The sequence below is a fragment of the Ascidiella aspersa genome, chromosome 1 (assembly GCF_963924565.1).
Source record: "Ascidiella aspersa chromosome 1, kaAscAspe10.2, whole genome shotgun sequence".
NCBI classification, from domain to species: Eukaryota; Metazoa; Chordata; class Ascidiacea; order Phlebobranchia; family Ascidiidae; genus Ascidiella; species Ascidiella aspersa.
The window spans coordinates 14,825,025-14,844,722 of NC_139447.1; the positions used below are offsets into that span (position 1 = coordinate 14,825,025).

Consider the following 19,698-nt stretch of genomic DNA (forward strand, 5'->3'; position numbering starts at 1 on the left):
ATTTATAACTTAAGGCTCCAATTAGTTAATAATACTTAATCATCCTTAGCCAAGACAATGTGTCAAAACAAATCACGCTGTTGCGTTCGCCAATCTAAACGATTTTTATGTGTACAAAACGCGTGATACATTCAAAATACATTGAATTTTCTAAACCAAAATATACCATATTCCGAGTATGTTAAGGTATACTGTAAGTTTTAATAGTATAAAAATCTGGAGGCCAATTTCCCAATAAGTTATGCGATGTCCTTATATTTCGTAAGCTTAGAAAAGAGATTGTTGATTATCTACTAGAGCAGTGGTCGGCAACCGCCGGTCCGCGGACCGGTACCGGTCCGCGAGATGTATATTACCGGTCCGTAGCAGGGTTGTCAAAATAAAATTTTGATTTAAACAAAAAAATGTTTTTTTGATTTAACTGTACGTGCAAACCTAAAAAAAAGTCCAAAACAATTAATTGCGTTTTATATTCACATTAACTTTTGTTTAAATATACATCACGGTTGATCGATATGATAAAAAATCACAATTAGTATCAAGTTCTCGTTGAGGATCAAAACAATTAGTGTGTTGTGACCAGTTTTTTTTTAAGGTTTGGTTTGGGTGACCGCTAAGTAGTTTTAAGATACCGCAAGTGTTTCATTTAAATACCAAAAAGTTGCAAATCCAAAATTTGTGAAACCGCTGGAGAAATTCGGGGGACCGTTTCGGTCCCAAGCTGGTGACACAAAGCTGGTGTAGAATAGGTAATAATGGTAGGCTATACAAGTGTGATTTCATGGTACAAGTGTTCTCAAGATAAAACGTAAATGCCAAAAAGTTTTATTTAAGCCGCGGGCCGGGTTCAATTGCTTGGCGGGCCTAATGCCAACGGCGGGTTTCATTAGGTTCAATAATTCCTAGATGGGAGCATCTTTTTGCGGCAAAACAAGCTTAAAGTTCGCATTGATAAAAGTTCTAATAAATTTCCTTTACTGAATATTTGTTGTTTTTTAAGGCCGGTCCGCGACAAAATTTCAGTTTTAAACCGGTCCGCAATGCAAAAACGTTTGCCGAGCCCTGTACTAGAGCACTACACTTGCGGCACACTATAACCGAGCTAACAAAATTCGGCGGCACACCAACAAATGTTATTCGACCATAAAAATATGATCCAAGCTAGACCAGCATTTTTTAATTAAAAAATTTTCTTAAATTCTAAAAAATAGTTTATTTTTTACAATGGCGAATCAGAGGACATTTAAGGCTTTTAAATGCTTTCGGAAAACGAAACCTGACAATTTTGTTTTCGCACTTTTTTAATTCTTTTTACGGAACAGCAGCCAATACAAATGATACAAATGCGATCCGAAGCGATGCAAAAAATGGACAAAATGCACTTTTGCAAAAAAAAAAATTTAACGTTGACGTCTAAAAGTAAGTCATAACGTGATAATATAATTTAAGTAATATTAGGAAGCGAGCGTTATTGAGGAGACTGCCTTCGGAGTTATGCAACTGAAGTTTAGTTAGGCTAATAAAACAATTAGGAATATTAACTTCAGCTAAATGGCAGCACCGAGCCAACCTAAAACATAGCATGAAGCGCAAAAAAGTTGGTTTGGTGTTATTCATGATGAAGTGGCCATATTCAGACGTTATAAATTTGCACAAATCATGGACTGGATTGTTTGACAGAACATGCTTTTGCAGAGAGTCTAAGAACATATTATTGTATGTTTTTAAGGGCCAACCCTCTGATATTGTTCGTTTTGTTTAAAGACTATTTTGAAACATGACTTTAGTCGCTGGAGAGTAACATAGGTTTGAAAATAGTTTAAATATTATAGTGAAATCATAAAGTTCATAATGTTACAATTATATTGTATACGGTCAAAATGCCAATTGGTATACATATATAGTCGTAATTCTGCTAAAATGTTACCATAAAAATGGTAAAAAACATAAGGAACACGGTTGCGTAACAGTTTACAAGCGAAGAACCAACACGCAAATACATGACTATTGATGGAATACCTTCCGCAAAAGAAAATGCCAAGATACTGTCACCCCGTAGTACCGCCCAAACCGGCAGATATCCCAAACAGTTATTTTGTCACTTAACTAATCTGTTGACTTAAATGTAATACAAATGAATAAAATAATTTGTCAAAACAAGATTGCACAACGTAGGAGGGACGTTAAGTCCTTATTTTTGCGAGGTTTAATTTGAGCCTGAGAAGAAAGGTATTACTAAATCAAAAATTATCGACAAACGCAAGTAAAAAAATATCTTTGATCTTAACTTGAAATATTTCTCATCAGGCGGTTCATATGAAGCTGGTTGGAAAATGTTCCATTTATCAATTATTATTTATAATATTATAGACACAGAATCGCACTCCGTAGTTGGTTCATGCATACTAACGTTACGTGTTGATTTGAATGCGTCGAACTATATGCAAAATGTCAAGAATTTGAAGTATTATCAAAAGACACACTAAGTGGTTCTCCAACTTTTCTAAATGGTCGACATCTTTCTTTAGCACTCAACGCCTTGTGACCCCCTTGTTCATGTTTAGGACAAATGCGTCATGAAACATCACTTGGAAGAAGTGTTTTATGAAAACCACAAATTAAGGCCTGGATTCCAGTTGTTGTACATGTGTGAGTATGTAAGTTTCAGATCCTGTATTCAGTGTTGATGTTATATTGGCATCTAAAGACACTAGCTGGATTTCACCGCAGAAAACGTGCCTCTAAGTAAGGGATCGGGAAAAAATGTAACCAAAGTAGCATTTGAGGAACTGAAGCAGATATTGTAGGCAGATTTCCTAGAAATCAAAAATATTCAGTATTTGGTTTGGTATTAATTTGGAAGACCGTTTTTCAACGGAATGGACGGTCGTAATTTGTATACTTTTTGTGAGATACGGGGTGTCGGCTTTGGAAATACGTGTACAAACCCTATATAACCGCTAATAAAATAGTCGAAGGTTTGCCATCAAAAGGAAGTCCCTTTTCTGATTATAGATTATTAGTAGGGAATTAACGTTTACCCGTAATTTAATAGTTTACCGAGTCAGGAACCTTGGTTTAAACCTAAACATCATTTCGTTTTCTCGCATAAGACAATATCTATTTGCATTGGTCTATAATAATATTTCTCAATTAACTTTTAACACCACTCACTGATGTATTATTGTGGTTTATAGAACACCTTAATAACGTTTAAACTTAGTGCAATCTTTGGACGTACACATTTGACGTTGGACTTGTAGTCAAAACGTTATTGGCGTGGTGTCCACGATAACTGATACTTTTCTATAAAAAGAAACACTATTAACGCTGCGGTATTGCAACATCTGGTAAAATGACATTTTTGATCAAATAAGTCACTTTATTAAAAAAATTTTGGTTTGATGAAGAAAAATGTAAGGGTCTATGAAAAAAAATTCTGCTCCAATGCATTCGCAGAAGATGTCACACAGGGCAAAAAGTAGTGAAAAAAATTAAACAGAAAAAAATAAGGATCCACAGACCAATACAAACTCAAAGCTGTTCCATATGTTTAGCCAAAACTGCAAAAAATCTTGCTCGCCAATCGAAACGACCAAAACAGGAAGCCAATAAATCTTTATATGATTGTTTTCAAGCAAAGGCTCGGATAAATGCAAGGCTCGCAATAATTATCTTCAATCTAGGGTTAGGCTATGTGTGGCAATGATATATTACAATAGTGTGATTATTTGGTAATAATTTACTATATTTATATAATTTACTATTTAAGCTAGTGGTGTAAAAGCATCTATTCTATAGCAAAGGCTCCCAAATGGATTCCGTGATAAGCTTAGATTAAATGTACCGCCCAACGTAAACAGGTTATTTTATTTAATTTTTTCGTAAGATTTAGTGCGTTTCATTCATTGTGAAGCGTCCTCGACTGATAAAGGGTAGGCCTATAGATACGTTTAGGCGCCGACGTTAGGCGCATGTTTTTCCTTTGGTCAATTTGCCACTGTTCGGGCACTGTTTACCCTTAACCTAATTTGGGAAAGTGGTGGGTAACGCATAAGACTACAGCTTATAAGTTGTTATTGAAATTATAAAGGCATGTCAATATTTTAGTTAAAACCGAAAGGCTGTCCACTTTAAACCGGAAAGCATCAGCAAATCCAGGATATTTTGTGTGATAAATAGCAATCGAGGGTTGATAAAAAATTTGTCAAACTAAAATTTGCACTCTCTAGTCAGGAGAGTGTGTATTGCGTAACAATTAGCACTCGGCCTAACAGTCACCGAAGTTGTTGGTAATTTATTTGCGAATTTTCTTCGTAAAGTAATTTTTGACAATTTTCCCTTATAACTGAAATGCAGCAGTCACACTTTCTTAAACAAATCTAAGTTATTAATTGCCCCTTTAAGGCCTGAACTATTGTTTTGTTAATCAGGTGGACTCTTAATGAATCTATGCTAGCCGTCTTTTACCTTTTTTGACTGACCTACAAAGTTTTATACCGTTACGCTAGCCGGCCAACTGATGTTGTAGTAATTTAAGTAACCACAGCTTCATGACCGACAGCAGTCCAATTATTTTTTAGCATTCCAAAGTTAGGCGACAAGGAATTTTATGGTTAACAGCCTTAAGGAATTGACCTTGACAAGGGTCTATATAACATATTACCACTAGCGTATTTAGTGGAGGGGGGCATCGTGTCATGCCCCCCCTTATGAAATTTTGACCGGCTGTTTTTGTATTAAATCTTGCAATTCAAGACAAAACTGTAAATAGCAATGTGCGCTATTTTGTTCAATGTGCGTAACGCATTCATGCACGTCACACTTCTCAGTAACAATGCATGTCAATCTAGGCCACTTGGCGTCCAACTGCGCGTATGACGTAACAAGGGATTTTATAATAGCTTTGTTATGTCACATTCATACAAGTGAAGATAATTCACAATATGATTAAGAGGCAATCCCTGTTAGAAAGAACTGTGTTGATAGATTAAACGTAGGCTACTATTGTTTAAAATGAAGCGAGGTAATAAAATAAACGCATATTTTTGCTAAAACGCAAAACGGCCTCGGAAAATTCAGAATCAGAAATAGCCTCGACAAGACAGGGTAACAAATCTCCCAGACTTTTGAATTACTTTCGGATGCTATTTCGCGATTAGATATTGAACATGCCATTGATAAACCAGTTATTGATGGCAGGAAGCGATTGGAATTACTGGACAATGTTTGAGGGAGGTGTGCGAGTTTATTCCATTCTTCATTCGTTTCCGTTAAAAAAACCATACCAATTGTTACACGTATACGATCGAATCGTGACCATAACGTTCGTTACTTACAGCAACAGTAAGGGCTTCACTGGGCCTTGAGCTAACCAGCATTTAGTTGATATTGCGAGTTTATTAGGCACAATACAGGTGCTAACAAATGACCTAAAAAGCACCAGAACAGACCTAAATGACCTAAAAGGCACCAGAACAGCAGGGGAAGGGTATGGTACGACTCATTTGGGTGCCCCAGTTAAACGTCGCCGTTCGGGTACGCCGTTGTTTTCGCCAGGGCTGCGGAGTCGTACTTGGGACTCGGCTGACTAAGTCGGTTTATTTTTGTAGTGTCGAAGTCCGATTTACGCATGCGCAAAACTAAATTCGAAACCGAATGGCCGAAATTTGTGAATTTTGGAAAATATTTTTCATACCATTTTTCAACCAACTGATTGTGGATGAGTTGTATGGCAGTTGTAGACTGCGTCGTACTCGGGCTGTTTTTGACCGACAGCCCTTGACGAGAATAGGCCTACAACATTTTAATTATCCGGCAGTTAAATCTGAATGTATGATTTTTAGTATGACTTCCCGCTATACATGGGCGCCCCCACGAGGGGGCAAGGGGGGGGGGGAACTCCCCCCCTGGAATTTAAAAAAGCGATTATTATATTATTCGTAAGTATAATATGTATTACTAATGAAAGTTAAAAATATTATACATTATCCATTGCCCCAGTGGCGTATCCAGGGGGTTGGGGGTTCTTACCCCCCTTTTTGCAAGTAATATTATCATTTTTATTCGTTTTTGCACGGTTTCGAAGCGACGTGCTTTTAAGTAGTACCGTCACGCGTCTTAATCTAATGCAAAACCAAATCATGCAAAGTGTGTATTCGACAATTGACAACGCTAAGTCAAACGTTTTTTCTTGATAAAACCGCAAGTTTGGCGGCAGTTAATGTTCCTCGCTGTTCGCTCTCTGCGCTAATATCCGTTGTTGGTGTGACATCGGCATATGTTTAAAGCAGATAAAAAAATTCTTAAAAGGAGATATAATGGTGACTGTCGTGCGCGTTTCAAAGTCTCCATTTTTATGCATGGATACTATTAGATAGGTAACTCAAAATTATGCTCTTAAAGCATATTCTAAGACCACGTGTTAAGTGTGCAATTGACACAATTTTTTTTCCTTAAACGCAGATTGCAATTTAGTTGACTTGGCACACTGCTCTGCGCAGATATTGCAATGCGTGGCATAATAGCACCCGGGAAAAACAATCGGTGTTTAGCATTGCAGGTGGCGAGAGACGTGCTTAAAATTTAGCGCTAGTCCCGTTTATAGAAATTAGGAAACTGCGCTGCTAAGCCCAATAATGATTCTACCACAATTAATCACACATATTTCACGGTCTTGGTTTATTTTTTCGCCTAAAGTTAACGATATCACATCAAGTCCTTCTGGCGCCTGGCAGAAAGGTCGACGACGCGCGTGTTCGATTTGCGTCCTAAAAGTTCGCTTTTGCTTGGACGTTAATTGGCTGTTTCTGATTAATTTTTATAACGGCGTCTTGCAATCACCATTTATGACGCCATACGGTCATTATTTTATGACGTCATTGACTCATTATTCATTAACGTCAGACAGAAAATAGGGTACTTGCCTAAGTTAAAAATGCAGAACCACCTTTTTGATTTTCTAGATACGCCCATGATTGTCCCAACCTGGAAAATTTTCTGCGGGCGCCTATGCCTCTATAGCAGTGTTTCTTAACCTTTTTTACTTGGGGCGCACGTAAAGACATTTGAAAACGTGGCGGCGCACCTCGCGAGCGAAGCGATCGCGAAATTTTTGCGGTGTACCTCTATTTCTCTTAAATTGCTTGCAATCGTTTACTATAATATAGGTTTTCTAGTTGTGTATGTTTAAAGAGACTCCAGCCTTAAAACCAAAAGAAGAACAACATCAGCTTCGGAATAAAATACAGTTAGGAATAAGGCGTAAATAGGACTAATACCTAACAGTCGTAATAATGACGAAATCGGAATCAGACCTAAACGGCCAAAATAAGGCCTATAAAACCTTTTATCTAACCCCAAACCCCATCCATAACTATCACTAACTACCCGCCCATGAGCCCAATCACGGGCAAAAAAAAATAACGGCGCCCAAAATGTAGACAGCAAACGGCCAATGACAAACTGGTGTTCCCAAGTCATCCCATACTCTTTCCCTATAGTCGTGGGCTTAATTTGACATGTTTAGCTCTTATCTAGACTATTTTAGATCTTATTCTGTCGTGGTCATTACTGCGTATTTGGCGTTATGATGTCGGTGGTCTTTGCACTATGGTGTTATAGATTGTCTGTTCAGATATTGTTGCTTTGTAGGGCTTATTGTGTTATACTTGAAAGTACTGTGGAATCAATGAGCTAAGCTTAGTAGGAAAGTAAAAATACATGTTTCATATATTAAATTGTTCTTTTCCTTTTGCTCGCGGCGCACCTGGAAAGGAGGCTGAGAAGCGCTGCTCTATAGCAATGTTCCTAATCAAATCTTCTGAAACAACAGTAGGAGACACAAATTGTTAAAAGCCTGTACGCATAAAGCCACAAGCCCATCAGTCTTGAGCAATTAATAACAATAATTATAAGTATCCCTGTTCGTAATCTGTATCTGACTTCATGTCTGATAATCAATACAACCTGCCATAAGCACATATGTTTGATTAGTGCTATAGCCAATTTAACCCAATGAGTAAATAACACACAGTCACAAAGCCTGTGAGAGCTGAAAAAAGTGTTCATGTTGTACCGCTGAGATGTGTGCAATCACACATGACGAAACGGGGATTTTGCTCTCTTCACTGTGCAGTAATGCACAAAGCCGTGGTGTTCGTTGCTTCTGTTTTTTGAATTGTCGTTTGTAACGCAGCGAATGCTTGTATGCAAACCCCACTAAGAATATTAGTTGTTGCCGGCCAGACTACATGTTGAAATTTACAAAATATTTTAATATCATACCTGGACTGAGCAAAACTTTTCACCAGTGGTGCTTTAGTATAGCACGACGAAAGATTTATACTTTTTAACAAGTGCAACTTTTAAAACTGTTAAATGCATATCCATATTAAAAAGTGAACAAAATGGAGTAACCATCTAGGTTGCAAGACGTTTCCATTACCACTTTAGTTTTGTTTGTTTGTGGATGCTGTTTAAAGAATAGCAGCACTATAAATTAGGGTGCAACTTTGTGTGCCTATAAAATTCCCCATGGTTCGCCACATTTTTAAGATAGTATTTTGTAACTTTTTTGATATTTGCTTGTGCCTTTTTCGGCGCTGGTCTAGAATCCTACCACAGTTCTAAAATCAACGCACAAAGTTTGAGTTAGGGTGCGGGTTAGCGTTTGGGTGTGGGTGGGTCAAGTATTATTATATTCTTTGTTTAATAATAATACTTGACCCACCTTAACCCAAACACTAACCCTAACCCAAATGGTGTTTCGTTGTGGTAGGATTCTAGACCAGCGCCCCTTTTTCTTTTATGATGCCATTTAATTCAGAAAAGTATGTTTAAGTAAAGGCCTAAATATTTTTTTAAAAATGTCTTTATTTAACCCCTTCTCTTTCATGCATATTTTGCAAACTTACATGAGGTCTGTCAGGATTTTTCTCATTTGCAAGATTAAAAGTCTCATTTTCTCTAATTGTGTTGCAAAGTACACTTTATTGTTTATTATATCTTTCAAATGATATTCACTTTTTTCAGTGTTGTTAGTAACAGGGGTCCTTGCTGGATCATTTTTGTTTACATAAATATGCGTTAAAACCGCAAATTGTATCATAAAAAAAATGTGCGTAAATCTTTGGCAGCCACAAATTATGGAATGCAGTTAGGGGTGTACAGCAGTGCTTCTTAAACTTTTTTAGTTTTGTTCACCCTTAGCATCTATCTCCAGATTTCATTCACCCGTCTCATGATATGATTAAACTATCTCGTCTATACATAACAGCTCAAAATGACTTGGATTGTTTTGATTTTTGTTAAGATCAACTCCAGCTAAGTTTTACAATTGCAAATCTACAATTTCTCGAGTCCAGAAATATAAAGCAACAAAAGCACAAAACAAAGTCACCAAATTGTTGTACTTATCCCTAGGGCTACCATACTATTAGCACCCAAAAAGATGACATTTTTTGCCTGCAAGTAAAACGAAAATAGAATTGTTACGTTTGAGAAATACATGCAATATCCACAACTTTTTTCAGCAGCGACACCCTTTGTAATTTTCCTATGATCCCTACGAAAAGCAATTCGAAATTTTTAATTAAATTTCACTGAGGCAACTTGAAAATAGTGAAATTTGTTGTCGGTCGCGCGAAGCACGAAACAAAATTGGATTTAATTGGTTGAATTGGCGCTAAACTGTAAAATCCGGAGGCTTTTTGCAAAACATTCCGTCCCCCTGTTGCTAGCCTGTTATCCACTTATATAAAATATGGATAAAAAATAGTTCAAACGGTGGATGACTTTTATCGTTTATCTATAAGTTAGAAAAATTATAATTAAATATGGCCGTTATACCATCGATGATATGAAAACATGGAATGGCACTCAAAGAAACTTTGTGCTCAACAAAGTAATAACAGAAGATTCACAAATTTTTTTTGGTAGTTTTTATGTTAAAGTTGGCAAAAACAAAGTTTGTTCAGCGCAGTAGGAGTGGTGTACAACCAAAACGAAAACGATACCATCAGAATCATAGCAAGAAATTTAAATATTAACTTTTTCACAGCTCTCCTCCCCTCTTGGGAATTGTTTGAAGCCCCCCTAGAAACCCTTTTTAAACCAGCAATTCAGCATCTTTCATGGCTCAAGTATTTTTTAGAAATAAATACAACCTCTCGGCTAAAAGTCTTATTAGAAGTATAAGCAACTAACTCGAAATGCGAAAAAATAGGAAATTTGGACATTTTTGGGTCCTCGGAGGACCATTCAGTTTTCTCAAGAAAAGGGGATAAATCCTCCTAAAAGAGGACATATGGTAGGCCTAACTTATACACTCAGTGCAAACCAACTTAACTATTACAATAAGCAAAATAACAACAGTTCAGTAGTCGATTTACTTCAGAAAGTTGTTTACTAGTGACTATAGGATGCTCCTGAACTTTTCACTTTCCCTTATTCATCCCTTTTGGTTGGTTCACCCCTGCAAAAATTTTATTCACCCTGGGGTGAACCATTCATTAAGAAACACTGATGTACAGTAACCTGCGCCCTGGCAAACAAAACTATTTTTAGTATTTTCCAAGTATATGTTAGACACAAATTATTCAACTCCTAGTAATAATGTCATTACTATCCTGCATTGTTTTTCTGTAGCATGCTTTTGTTGGCATATTTTGGATAAACTGCTAGAAAACCCTAAGTTACACTACTGTCATTAAAATTTGCATTGCCTTGACATGTTTTCTTATAAGGCCAGTCTGCTTACTGTCAGATACACACCTCATATTTTTTAAATAAATTTATGTGTACACACCTAAATCAGTATATGTACACTTAAATTTCTGAAAAAGGAAATTTGTGGTGGGATTGAGAACCTAAAATTTGGTACACTCACAAGATCTTGACATGCCATGAAAATGCAGACTGGGTATAGGGTCTGTAGAGTTTTTGTATGTTAAAAAACTGTATTTTTGACTCTTTTAACTCCCAAGTGATTCACCAAATATTATTATTTATCTGTTTCTCCAATAAAAGGATTTTATGTTTTAAGTTTGCTTTCATAAACATAGTTATGAAACTAATCATCATGTTGCAAATTTACTGCCATCCATCTAAAGGTGTTTGCACTGAATATGTTAAAAATGGAAATCACCTTGACCCTTGCAAGATAAATGTCGACCTTAATTCCTGATCAGTAACAGCAAAATAATCTAGCAAAGCTAGCAATTCAGGCCAGACACATTAACCAGATCTTAAAAGATATATATATATTTCGCCAACTAAGGCATCATCAGTATACACTTTCTGTTTTGTCTGACCTGAATTGCTAGCTTTGCTAGATTATTTTGCTGATCCATCTAAAGGTTTAGAACTTTAATAAGAACTAAAAGTTTTGCAAAAGAACGGGTGCTTTATTTTTGTCTTTGTTCATAAGTAACCAAATTTAAGCGCAACATTGCAAACTGTTAAACTACAAGTAAAACATTTCTTTTAACCTGCCTTGTTTGCATCTAAATCTGATTTGGTTAGTCTGTCAAGGATTCAAGTATACTATACATAACTTGTGACAATTACTTCAAAAGATAATGAATTGTGCTTAAATTAAATTTAGTATTTTGTAATACTAAAATTATTTCTGTCAAAATTAGTTCTTTACAAAAATAAGCCATTACCTAACATAAGTTTCTGAGGCCCTATGAGATTTTTGCCTCTGTCATTCTTTTACTAATTAATGGATTATTTTTTAAATGTGAAATGGTAGATTATTAAATGCTTTGGAAATACTTGAAGTCACACATGTTGCTGATAGGTGCCCAATTATGTGATAAAAATGCACAGCTCAGGTCAATTTGGACCCACATAAGCTTAGGGTTATTCTGTACAATGTACATTTACATAATATAATTTATATTTTTAAATCTTATTGAAATATTTTGAAAATGCTTTATGTGAGCACAGGGCAGTTGTTAAATAACAAGCTAATTGGTTACCTTTCTTTGCCTAAAATTAGGCTGTAGAAATCACAATGTTTAATGTCTTTTATTCATTTTTCACTTCTGTAATTGAAAAAGGTGGTTCCGTTTTTTTTTCTTTACAAGAGTCAAGCCCTGATTTAAAAACTATTTCTATGTTTTTTTCTTGATCATGTGCTATTCCTTTCCGTGTGTAAGGTTTAATATTTACTGTTTTGTAAAGTTTAATATTTACTGTCATTTTATGCGCCAGCTAAAGACAATATGAAATAATGGCTTCCAACACAATAGCTATTTCACCTTTAGGTACTTCCCCTGTGGATAAGTCCCAGTTGGCTGGTATCTGCTTGTCTGTAGTCGACTAGTCTCAATGAAACGCTAGTAAATTTTAAGTAAAAAGGTAGGAATAAATACCAAAACCAATCCATAAGTTTACTATGTTGTCTGAAGTCACACTTGTCAATTTTAAGATAAGACATATACAAGCTTTGAAACATAATGAAAGTGTCATGTTGTTCAGCAAAGTAATGGAGACTGTCTTTATATACAAAGTTGCACTTTTACCAAAACAAGTTTAAAAATGATTCAATATTAATATGTTGTCAGTGTTATTTAACATGGTTTATATACTTTCAATTCACGTAGGTGTTTTTAGCTGAGTATTTTTAAAAGTTGGTGTTTTTAATTCAAAAACAAACCTCTGCTGTCTTGCAATGGATGCAAGTGACATGCCTCCAGCTTTGGCTGAATCTTCAGATGATGATAGTGACATGGTAAGTTTCAAGCATGATTTTTATTTGCATGACATCTCTTTTGTTATTTATCTTGTTGTGATATTTTACAACTACATTCAGATTTTTTTTTGTAAATGCTCATGGCAGTTTAAGAACATAGTTAAATTATAAAACTCTTTCAGCTGGATGACTTTCCAGAGAAGTATTTTGGAAGGTTTCCATGGGGTAGGAAAAGAACAAAGCGAATTAGTAAGTGAATTTATTTTTTTATATATCATGTGTTTTGGGGCACTGTTCTTTGCCTTTGTTTTATGTTGGCTTCACACATACTGTCACTAAGCCTTGAGCGACTTATTTTGGAATCATCCTGTCTCAACTTTAAACTTAACCTAACTAGGTCTGAAATGTAATTGTTTAGAGTGAAAATAATAATTACCACTCTTAATGGACAAAAAATCCTACATTTTGTATACTGTTTAAAACAGCAATATTTACCTACAGAGCAGCAGGTTAATATGTGGATGCAGTTGGATGAGGAGTATGTAAAAGGGGTCAAGGAGCTTGCAGTTATAAACCTCACGTCACTTTGCATTGGCAAGAAATCCCCCACAATGTTTCTGTCTGCCAAGTGTCACACATGGGCAAAGACACTTTTGCGTATCAGAGACCCATTACCAGTGTAAGTTTAAAAAATTTCTGTTTAAAAAATTCAATTATACACATATTATGTTTACAGAATTTTAAAAAGAAGTGCAAGAGCCTGTTTTTTGTAATCTGTCTACTTATTTTGGATTTTCAGTGGGATTACAACTGCTGACCGTTTAGAAGAAGAAATGGTCATGTGGAGGATGATGCAAAAAGCTAATGTGAAGATGTTCTCAATTGCAAAAAGACAAACAGAGTTGATTGAAATTTTAAATTTTGTACAGAAAGCTTCTGAGGTATGCCATTTACCCGCATTTACATGTTACTTATCCCAAAACCCAATGTTAGCCTTCATACAAGAACATTTTTAACAGTAGTGTAAACAACAAACGTTGATTTCAAATTTAGTTGAATAATTTATGACTAAGTTTTCCATGCTTAAATGCATAACAAATAATAAATGTTTAGAAAGTGGATAAACTATGAATGCAAATAGTGAGCATTGTCAGCCTTGCAGGTGACCAATTTACCCCGGTGGTTCATATATTTTAAAACATGACATTTTATTGAACTCTTTCTGTTTTACCTATCAGGAAAACAGCATTCATAAGTAATATAAAGATATGCTCCAGCTGCACTTTTAGCATTTTAATCTGACGAAGAAGAAAGCTGTTTTTCAATGTGTTTAACTAACGTTATTTTTGTTTTAGGCAGAGGATGAGGAGATAGAAATACCTTTGCTATTACATGCACATGGCCATGCTCAATTTCAATTAGTTTGGTAAGTACATTTTCCAGCCTGTAAAAAATGTAACTAACTACCAGATAAAGTATATACACTGTATATTTGTCACATGTTGTTTTAGTTAACCATTATGTGAATGTGAAAATGTGAAGATTGTATGTTGTACATTTTAGCTCTCGTTTTTATCCTAATGTGACAATTGCCTAGACCTAGATAGTCCCACCTTAGCAGCTAAACAACCAAATGAACACTGAAGCAACGCAACACTTCCTTGCGTTTTACCAACAATCCTTATTTTAAATGTTGAAGGTGCCGATTCTAACTGCCTTTCAGATTAGCAGAAAATTCGTCTTGACTTCTGTTTTTACCCTGTTCACCGTCATTTAAAAAAATGTTTTCCACAGCGACTGCATACAGGCAGCTGTTCAGTCGTACGGCGACAGGGAAGCCATCGTCTTGAACGAGAAAACGCGTGGAAAAACCTACAAGGATAGTAGCCTCTATGTAGCACTCGTGGTTACCAAGCAGTTCGCCGACGTTCTGGACACAATCGCTTACGAAGGCCGAGATGTGGTGCGGGAATCCAATCTGGTGCGCGCCGACACTGTAAGTTGACACAAACCTTTTCGTGTTGTTTAAGTTGGACGCCGGTCGTAGATTTGCCTTTGTTGGGAATTTCTTACGTCGCCGAAAAATATGTAAAATCTGCACAAAATTTGTGTGTAAGCGAAGCTCTAGTTTATGACTTGGGGTGTTGGGACAGATAAAACCTGCACGGGAAAATTTTAAGCGACCTGCCTTCATAGGACCATAAACATTGGCGGTTTGTAGACTTTTCTCGGAGTTGTTTGCACACTTCAACATAAGTAAAACTTGTGTGCACAACATGAACAACAAACTGTTTTTCGCGTCTGTTAAAAAGTAGTTTATCATGGTCTGTTACGTTCTTTAGCTAATTACCAACCTCTCACAAATCACAGAATTCAGGATATAAATCACCATGAGCTTTCATAACTTTTTTTTTGAGAGATCACAAATGTTATTAATATTAACTGGGAAGTCTAACTCGAGAAATGTGTATTCCTCAGCCAATTTGGCTATGGTTTATAGTTTGACATCAAAAACGGCCTGTTGAATCATTTTTACCGTTTTAAGACGGCATGGCGATATTAATTTGCTGAAAGCATTTAAAATCTGACACACAAAATAACTTTTATAAAGAAACAACTCCATATCACTAGTTTGGAAGTTGAGCTACCACTTGTTGCAAATAACAATGCGTTTTTTTTAATACAAAATTTAGAGCAGAAAGGTAAACATTTTCTTTTAAAAGTTTTTTAATTTGACGGACTGTTTTTTCTCCCCTGCATATATACGTAAAATATCAAGAGAAATGACAAAAAACACTAATGAGTTTTATTTATTTCAAACACATCGTAATTTTGCCAATTTAAACTCAGCTTATCTCATCAAGGGTCGGGTTTTGTAGGGTCCGTGGATTTTTCTTGAATGACATTTATATGATAATAACATGACTTCACAAAAATTTACATAAATAAATGTGGTGTCAAGTCCAACAATGTGTTAAACATTACTTTCTAACAATTACATTCGGGTTGCTAGCGCCACACACGTCGCGATTTTACTTCTAGTTTAAAGTGTTTGCTCAAAAACAATTTTTTTGGACACAAGTTTTTTTTTTGCATTTGTATTGCAAGAATTTGCCCAAAAAAGTGGGGTAATTTGTCTGTTTTTATTTATTATCGGTATTCTACAATCGCCTTTTTAACGCTGTTGCGACCAAACGGTTATTTTTCAGCCTAATAAGATGCGGTTAAATATGTACCTGGCTCTTATTTTACCTCTAATGATTATGAAAAAGATATATTTAGCGATAAAATAGAGGCATTTTTTATTAAAAATGGGCTCACCAAAATTTGATTCTTAAGACGCTATTTTCATATATACAGGTAAAAGGATTGTTTATTAACATCATGTAGGTTAACTTCATCGTTCTACTTGTTATCTCTCATCGTTCTAACCTGTGATATTATCTATTTATTATTTATTGCAGGGCAAAATGCTGAGGTTTAAAGACATGGGTAATGAGTTCTTTAAAAAGCAAGACTACATGCAAGCGTTAAAAGTTTACACGGAAGCTATTGAAACATACCCTTACAGTCCTGTTCTCTTCTGCAATCGTTGCATCGCCGCCCTTAAGTTAACGATTTACGAGTAAGTGCGGCCACGCCGTAGTACCTCTATTGGGCTAACTTTAAGCAAAATGTTAAAATGAAAATTACTTGTAATTCAAAACATGTATTGTCTACTATTGTTTATTTATGTGTTGCATACAATTATAACATTTGTCCAAACCATACGTATTTATTAAATAACTATGCACTAGCGAAAAAAATTAGTGCCATGTGGTACATGATTTTTGTTATTTTTTTACCCTGCATCCGATTCTCAAATATTAGGCAATGCAGAAATACATTGATCGATTTTATAACAACTATAAAATTTAAACTTGCATTGAACTAACAACCTCGGTAAACAAAATAGAAAGAGGGTATAAACTTAATAGATTACAGTAGAAATAATCATGTGTTTTAAACTGGATTTTATATTTCGAAGTTTTTTTGAGGTCAAATTATTTTTGAGGTCGAGTTGCAATTTAGCATATTGTCAATATACGTTTTTTCGATTGCAGTTTAGCGGTTTTGGACGGTTACCGGGCGACTTCGTTGCAGCCGGATTGGGGTAAGGCGTATCACAGGAGGGCAGAAGCGTTAAAAAACACTGGCCGACTTCAGTTGGCAATTGAAACAGACCTCGAAGGACTGGAGAATTGCCGCAATCCGTCCGAACGAATCGATTTACAGAAACAACTAGCCTCATTTCGTAAGTTAGCTGTAATACTTATCATTCCTTTTAAATTCCAAGGTGTAAAACTTTTGTATTTGTATTTTCTTGCATAATGGCAATTCCTTAAAACAAAACCGCGTATAAACGTTTGTATTTATATTTATATTTTGTTTTAATATGGGATATTTAGTCACGTTTATGTTGTGATTGGTGTACGGAAATTTATTAGTAGCACAATGACTTATATAAGTGATTTTATATCCTAAAATTAAACGAATGAAATACAGTCATATAAAATAATGTTATAAATAAATAACAGTGTAGGTTGAAATTTCATTGTCAAACACTAACAAGTAATTAACAAAGTATGCTCCTCCGCGTCAGGGCAATGTCATCACCTGCCTTAAGGTCAATCACAATGTCAAGGTGCCAAGTACTTCGTTATAGAAACGTGTTGTAGAGTGTAAACCAATACTTAGCGCAATAGCTGTTAATTGCCTATGTTCGGAGCTATGGCAACGTTTAATTTTGTTGCAGGCGAAATTGAATCACAAAAGAACAAAATGGAGCAGAGAGACCAAAACGGTAAAGCACCAATACGTTCAATTTCCAAAAATGGCAGCATTATTTCCCAGGTAATTGTTGCTCAAATGCTCAAGCAAACCACTAAGCCAGGGGTTCTTAAACTGGGGTCCATAGACCACTTGGGGATCCGCGAACTAGTTTTAGGGGGCCCATGAAGGCCTAATGGAAATATTAGTGCATATTTAAGAAGTATTAAGTTTTTTAAACAAAACAATTTAACTAAAAATGGATCGGTTTTGAACTGAATGTATTTAGACTTCATTTCACTTTCACGTTTTTTGGACTGAAATCAACAGTTAATGAAGTCTATTTGTATTGTAAAGTAAATATGGCGTAATTTTTTTTTAATGTTCTTGCCTACCGTGGTTCACGCGAAGCCAAAACAAATTTTAGTGGTTCGCGGTAAAAAAAGTTTAAGAACATCGGAAGGCAGTTGTTAATAGCAGGCAATTTTAACATACATTTTTAACTCTCAGTATCGGATTGTTGAAAAAATAAAACATGACTAAACTCATATGGTCGTTAAGATTACTCTCATTTGATTCAAAAAACTGTTGGTTTTATTACGTTTATTGAAATTGTTTAACAATATGATGGCGGTATTATTGTAAACAATATTGATTAATTGAAATTCGTATTAAATGTCAGACAGCTCGCAATTGTCCAAAAAGTGTTTTTAACTTGTAATATACTGTTTTCTGTTATTTGATGAGCAATTAACCAGTCTGTTTTTGTTAACAGGGAGAGTTGCCAGAATTAGTTTCGGAGGACGACTCTGTTAAAGGTAATCTGTCATTTCCTACGAATACATCGAGTTACGTAGTGCACTCATTTTGACTAATGAGTGCACTCATTTTTAACTAATACTTATATAATACGATAATTATGGTAATTCTAAGTCCTTATTGGAAAAGCGATCTTTGGTTTTCCCGCATAATTGAAAACAAAATGTCTTTGATCACATTAGAACCAGACCTCTTCTGTTCTATGAGATTACGTTGATTTGAAACTTCCTAAACGTATGTTTTCTGGCAGATTTTTCTGACGGCGAGTCGTCTAACGTAGCTCAAAAGAAACAGAAAAAAACGGAACTTAAAAAGCAAAAGGCACAACAGGTGAGAAAGTCAAAACTTTATAAATAGTTTGGAATCGTCAATACAGCTGAAAGGCATTTACATAGCTTTATGGTATACCTTGTACATTCAGTAAGAGGCAATTTATGACTTCATATTTTTTTAAATTGTAATCACTTTTAAACCAACTTTTTTTCTTTTATTTGTAATTTAATAAAAAAAAACCTTCCGATTTAATATTTTTATCAGAGCGCCCCTAAAGGCAAATCGATGAAAACGAAAGAGGGCATAATCAAGAAAGAACGAACTTCCAGTAGCAGCCCGGTAAGTTATTACTTTCTAAGCTATTTTTAAACGGCACTTATCTTATAATAAATGCCGCTTTATACCGATTTTCAGCAACAATTTAACAAAAGGTTTACAACAATAGCAGATTATGACGGCTGAACTAGACGTTTAAAATGCTGAACTGGTGTGTTCTTTTAATACAGGGGTTGACAACTTACGGCCTGCAGGCCAAATCCGCCCTGTCAACACCTATTTGACAAACTGGGCACGAGGCTATTACTTATTTTTTGGCTATTTTAACTATACGTAGAAGCAAAATTGTTTTACGCTTTTCGCACATTTTGTTCCTGCATCAGTGTAGCACAGGGGTTCTTAATCTTTTTTTAACGAGGACCCCTAAAATTGTTTTTTGTCTCGCCTCGACCACAGTGGGCACAAATTTCAAAAATGACGTCATAAATTCACGGCACAATACAAATAGACTTCATAAATCTGCTGATTTCGGTCCAAAAATGTGAAAGTGAAATGGACTTTTAATGCACCAGTGCAAAACCGTTATTATTTTGTTTTCTTTGATGATAGTTAGAACCTTTTCAATTGCTTTCTGAGTTCTGTTTTGGACCACGTCTAGAAAAAGGTTGCCCAGCCCGATTTTAGGGCATGTGAAGCAAGGTGAGTGAAAGTGAGACGAGATTTACACAATTTCGTTTTAATTGACATGTACTTAAATCAGTTTGTGTGTTTTCTATACTGGAATGAATACCAATAACTGTGTATTGGTTTGTTATCTGTGC

General features: G+C 35.5%; 1 protein-coding gene across 2 annotated transcripts in view; it reads left to right on the forward strand.

Moving 5' to 3' along the window:
* The first annotated feature begins 12,609 nt into the window (after window positions 1-12,609).
* Window positions 12,610-19,698, forward strand: part of LOC146167969 (uncharacterized) — a 47,518-nt gene continuing 40,429 nt past the window's right edge. For both annotated transcript variants that reach the window (XM_083389364.1, XM_083389365.1), the window contains exons 1-12: window positions 12,610-12,739; window positions 12,883-12,949; window positions 13,202-13,379; window positions 13,500-13,641; window positions 14,056-14,126; window positions 14,495-14,696; window positions 16,165-16,325; window positions 16,804-16,994; window positions 17,496-17,593; window positions 18,285-18,327; window positions 18,579-18,658; window positions 18,866-18,940. In XM_083389364.1, coding sequence (XP_083245490.1) covers window positions 12,680-12,739; window positions 12,883-12,949; window positions 13,202-13,379; window positions 13,500-13,641; window positions 14,056-14,126; window positions 14,495-14,696; window positions 16,165-16,325; window positions 16,804-16,994; window positions 17,496-17,593; window positions 18,285-18,327; window positions 18,579-18,658; window positions 18,866-18,940 — 1,368 coding nt within the window. In that variant the 5' untranslated portion in view covers window positions 12,610-12,679. The remainder of the gene's footprint in view (window positions 12,740-12,882; window positions 12,950-13,201; window positions 13,380-13,499; window positions 13,642-14,055; window positions 14,127-14,494; window positions 14,697-16,164; window positions 16,326-16,803; window positions 16,995-17,495; window positions 17,594-18,284; window positions 18,328-18,578; window positions 18,659-18,865; window positions 18,941-19,698) is intronic.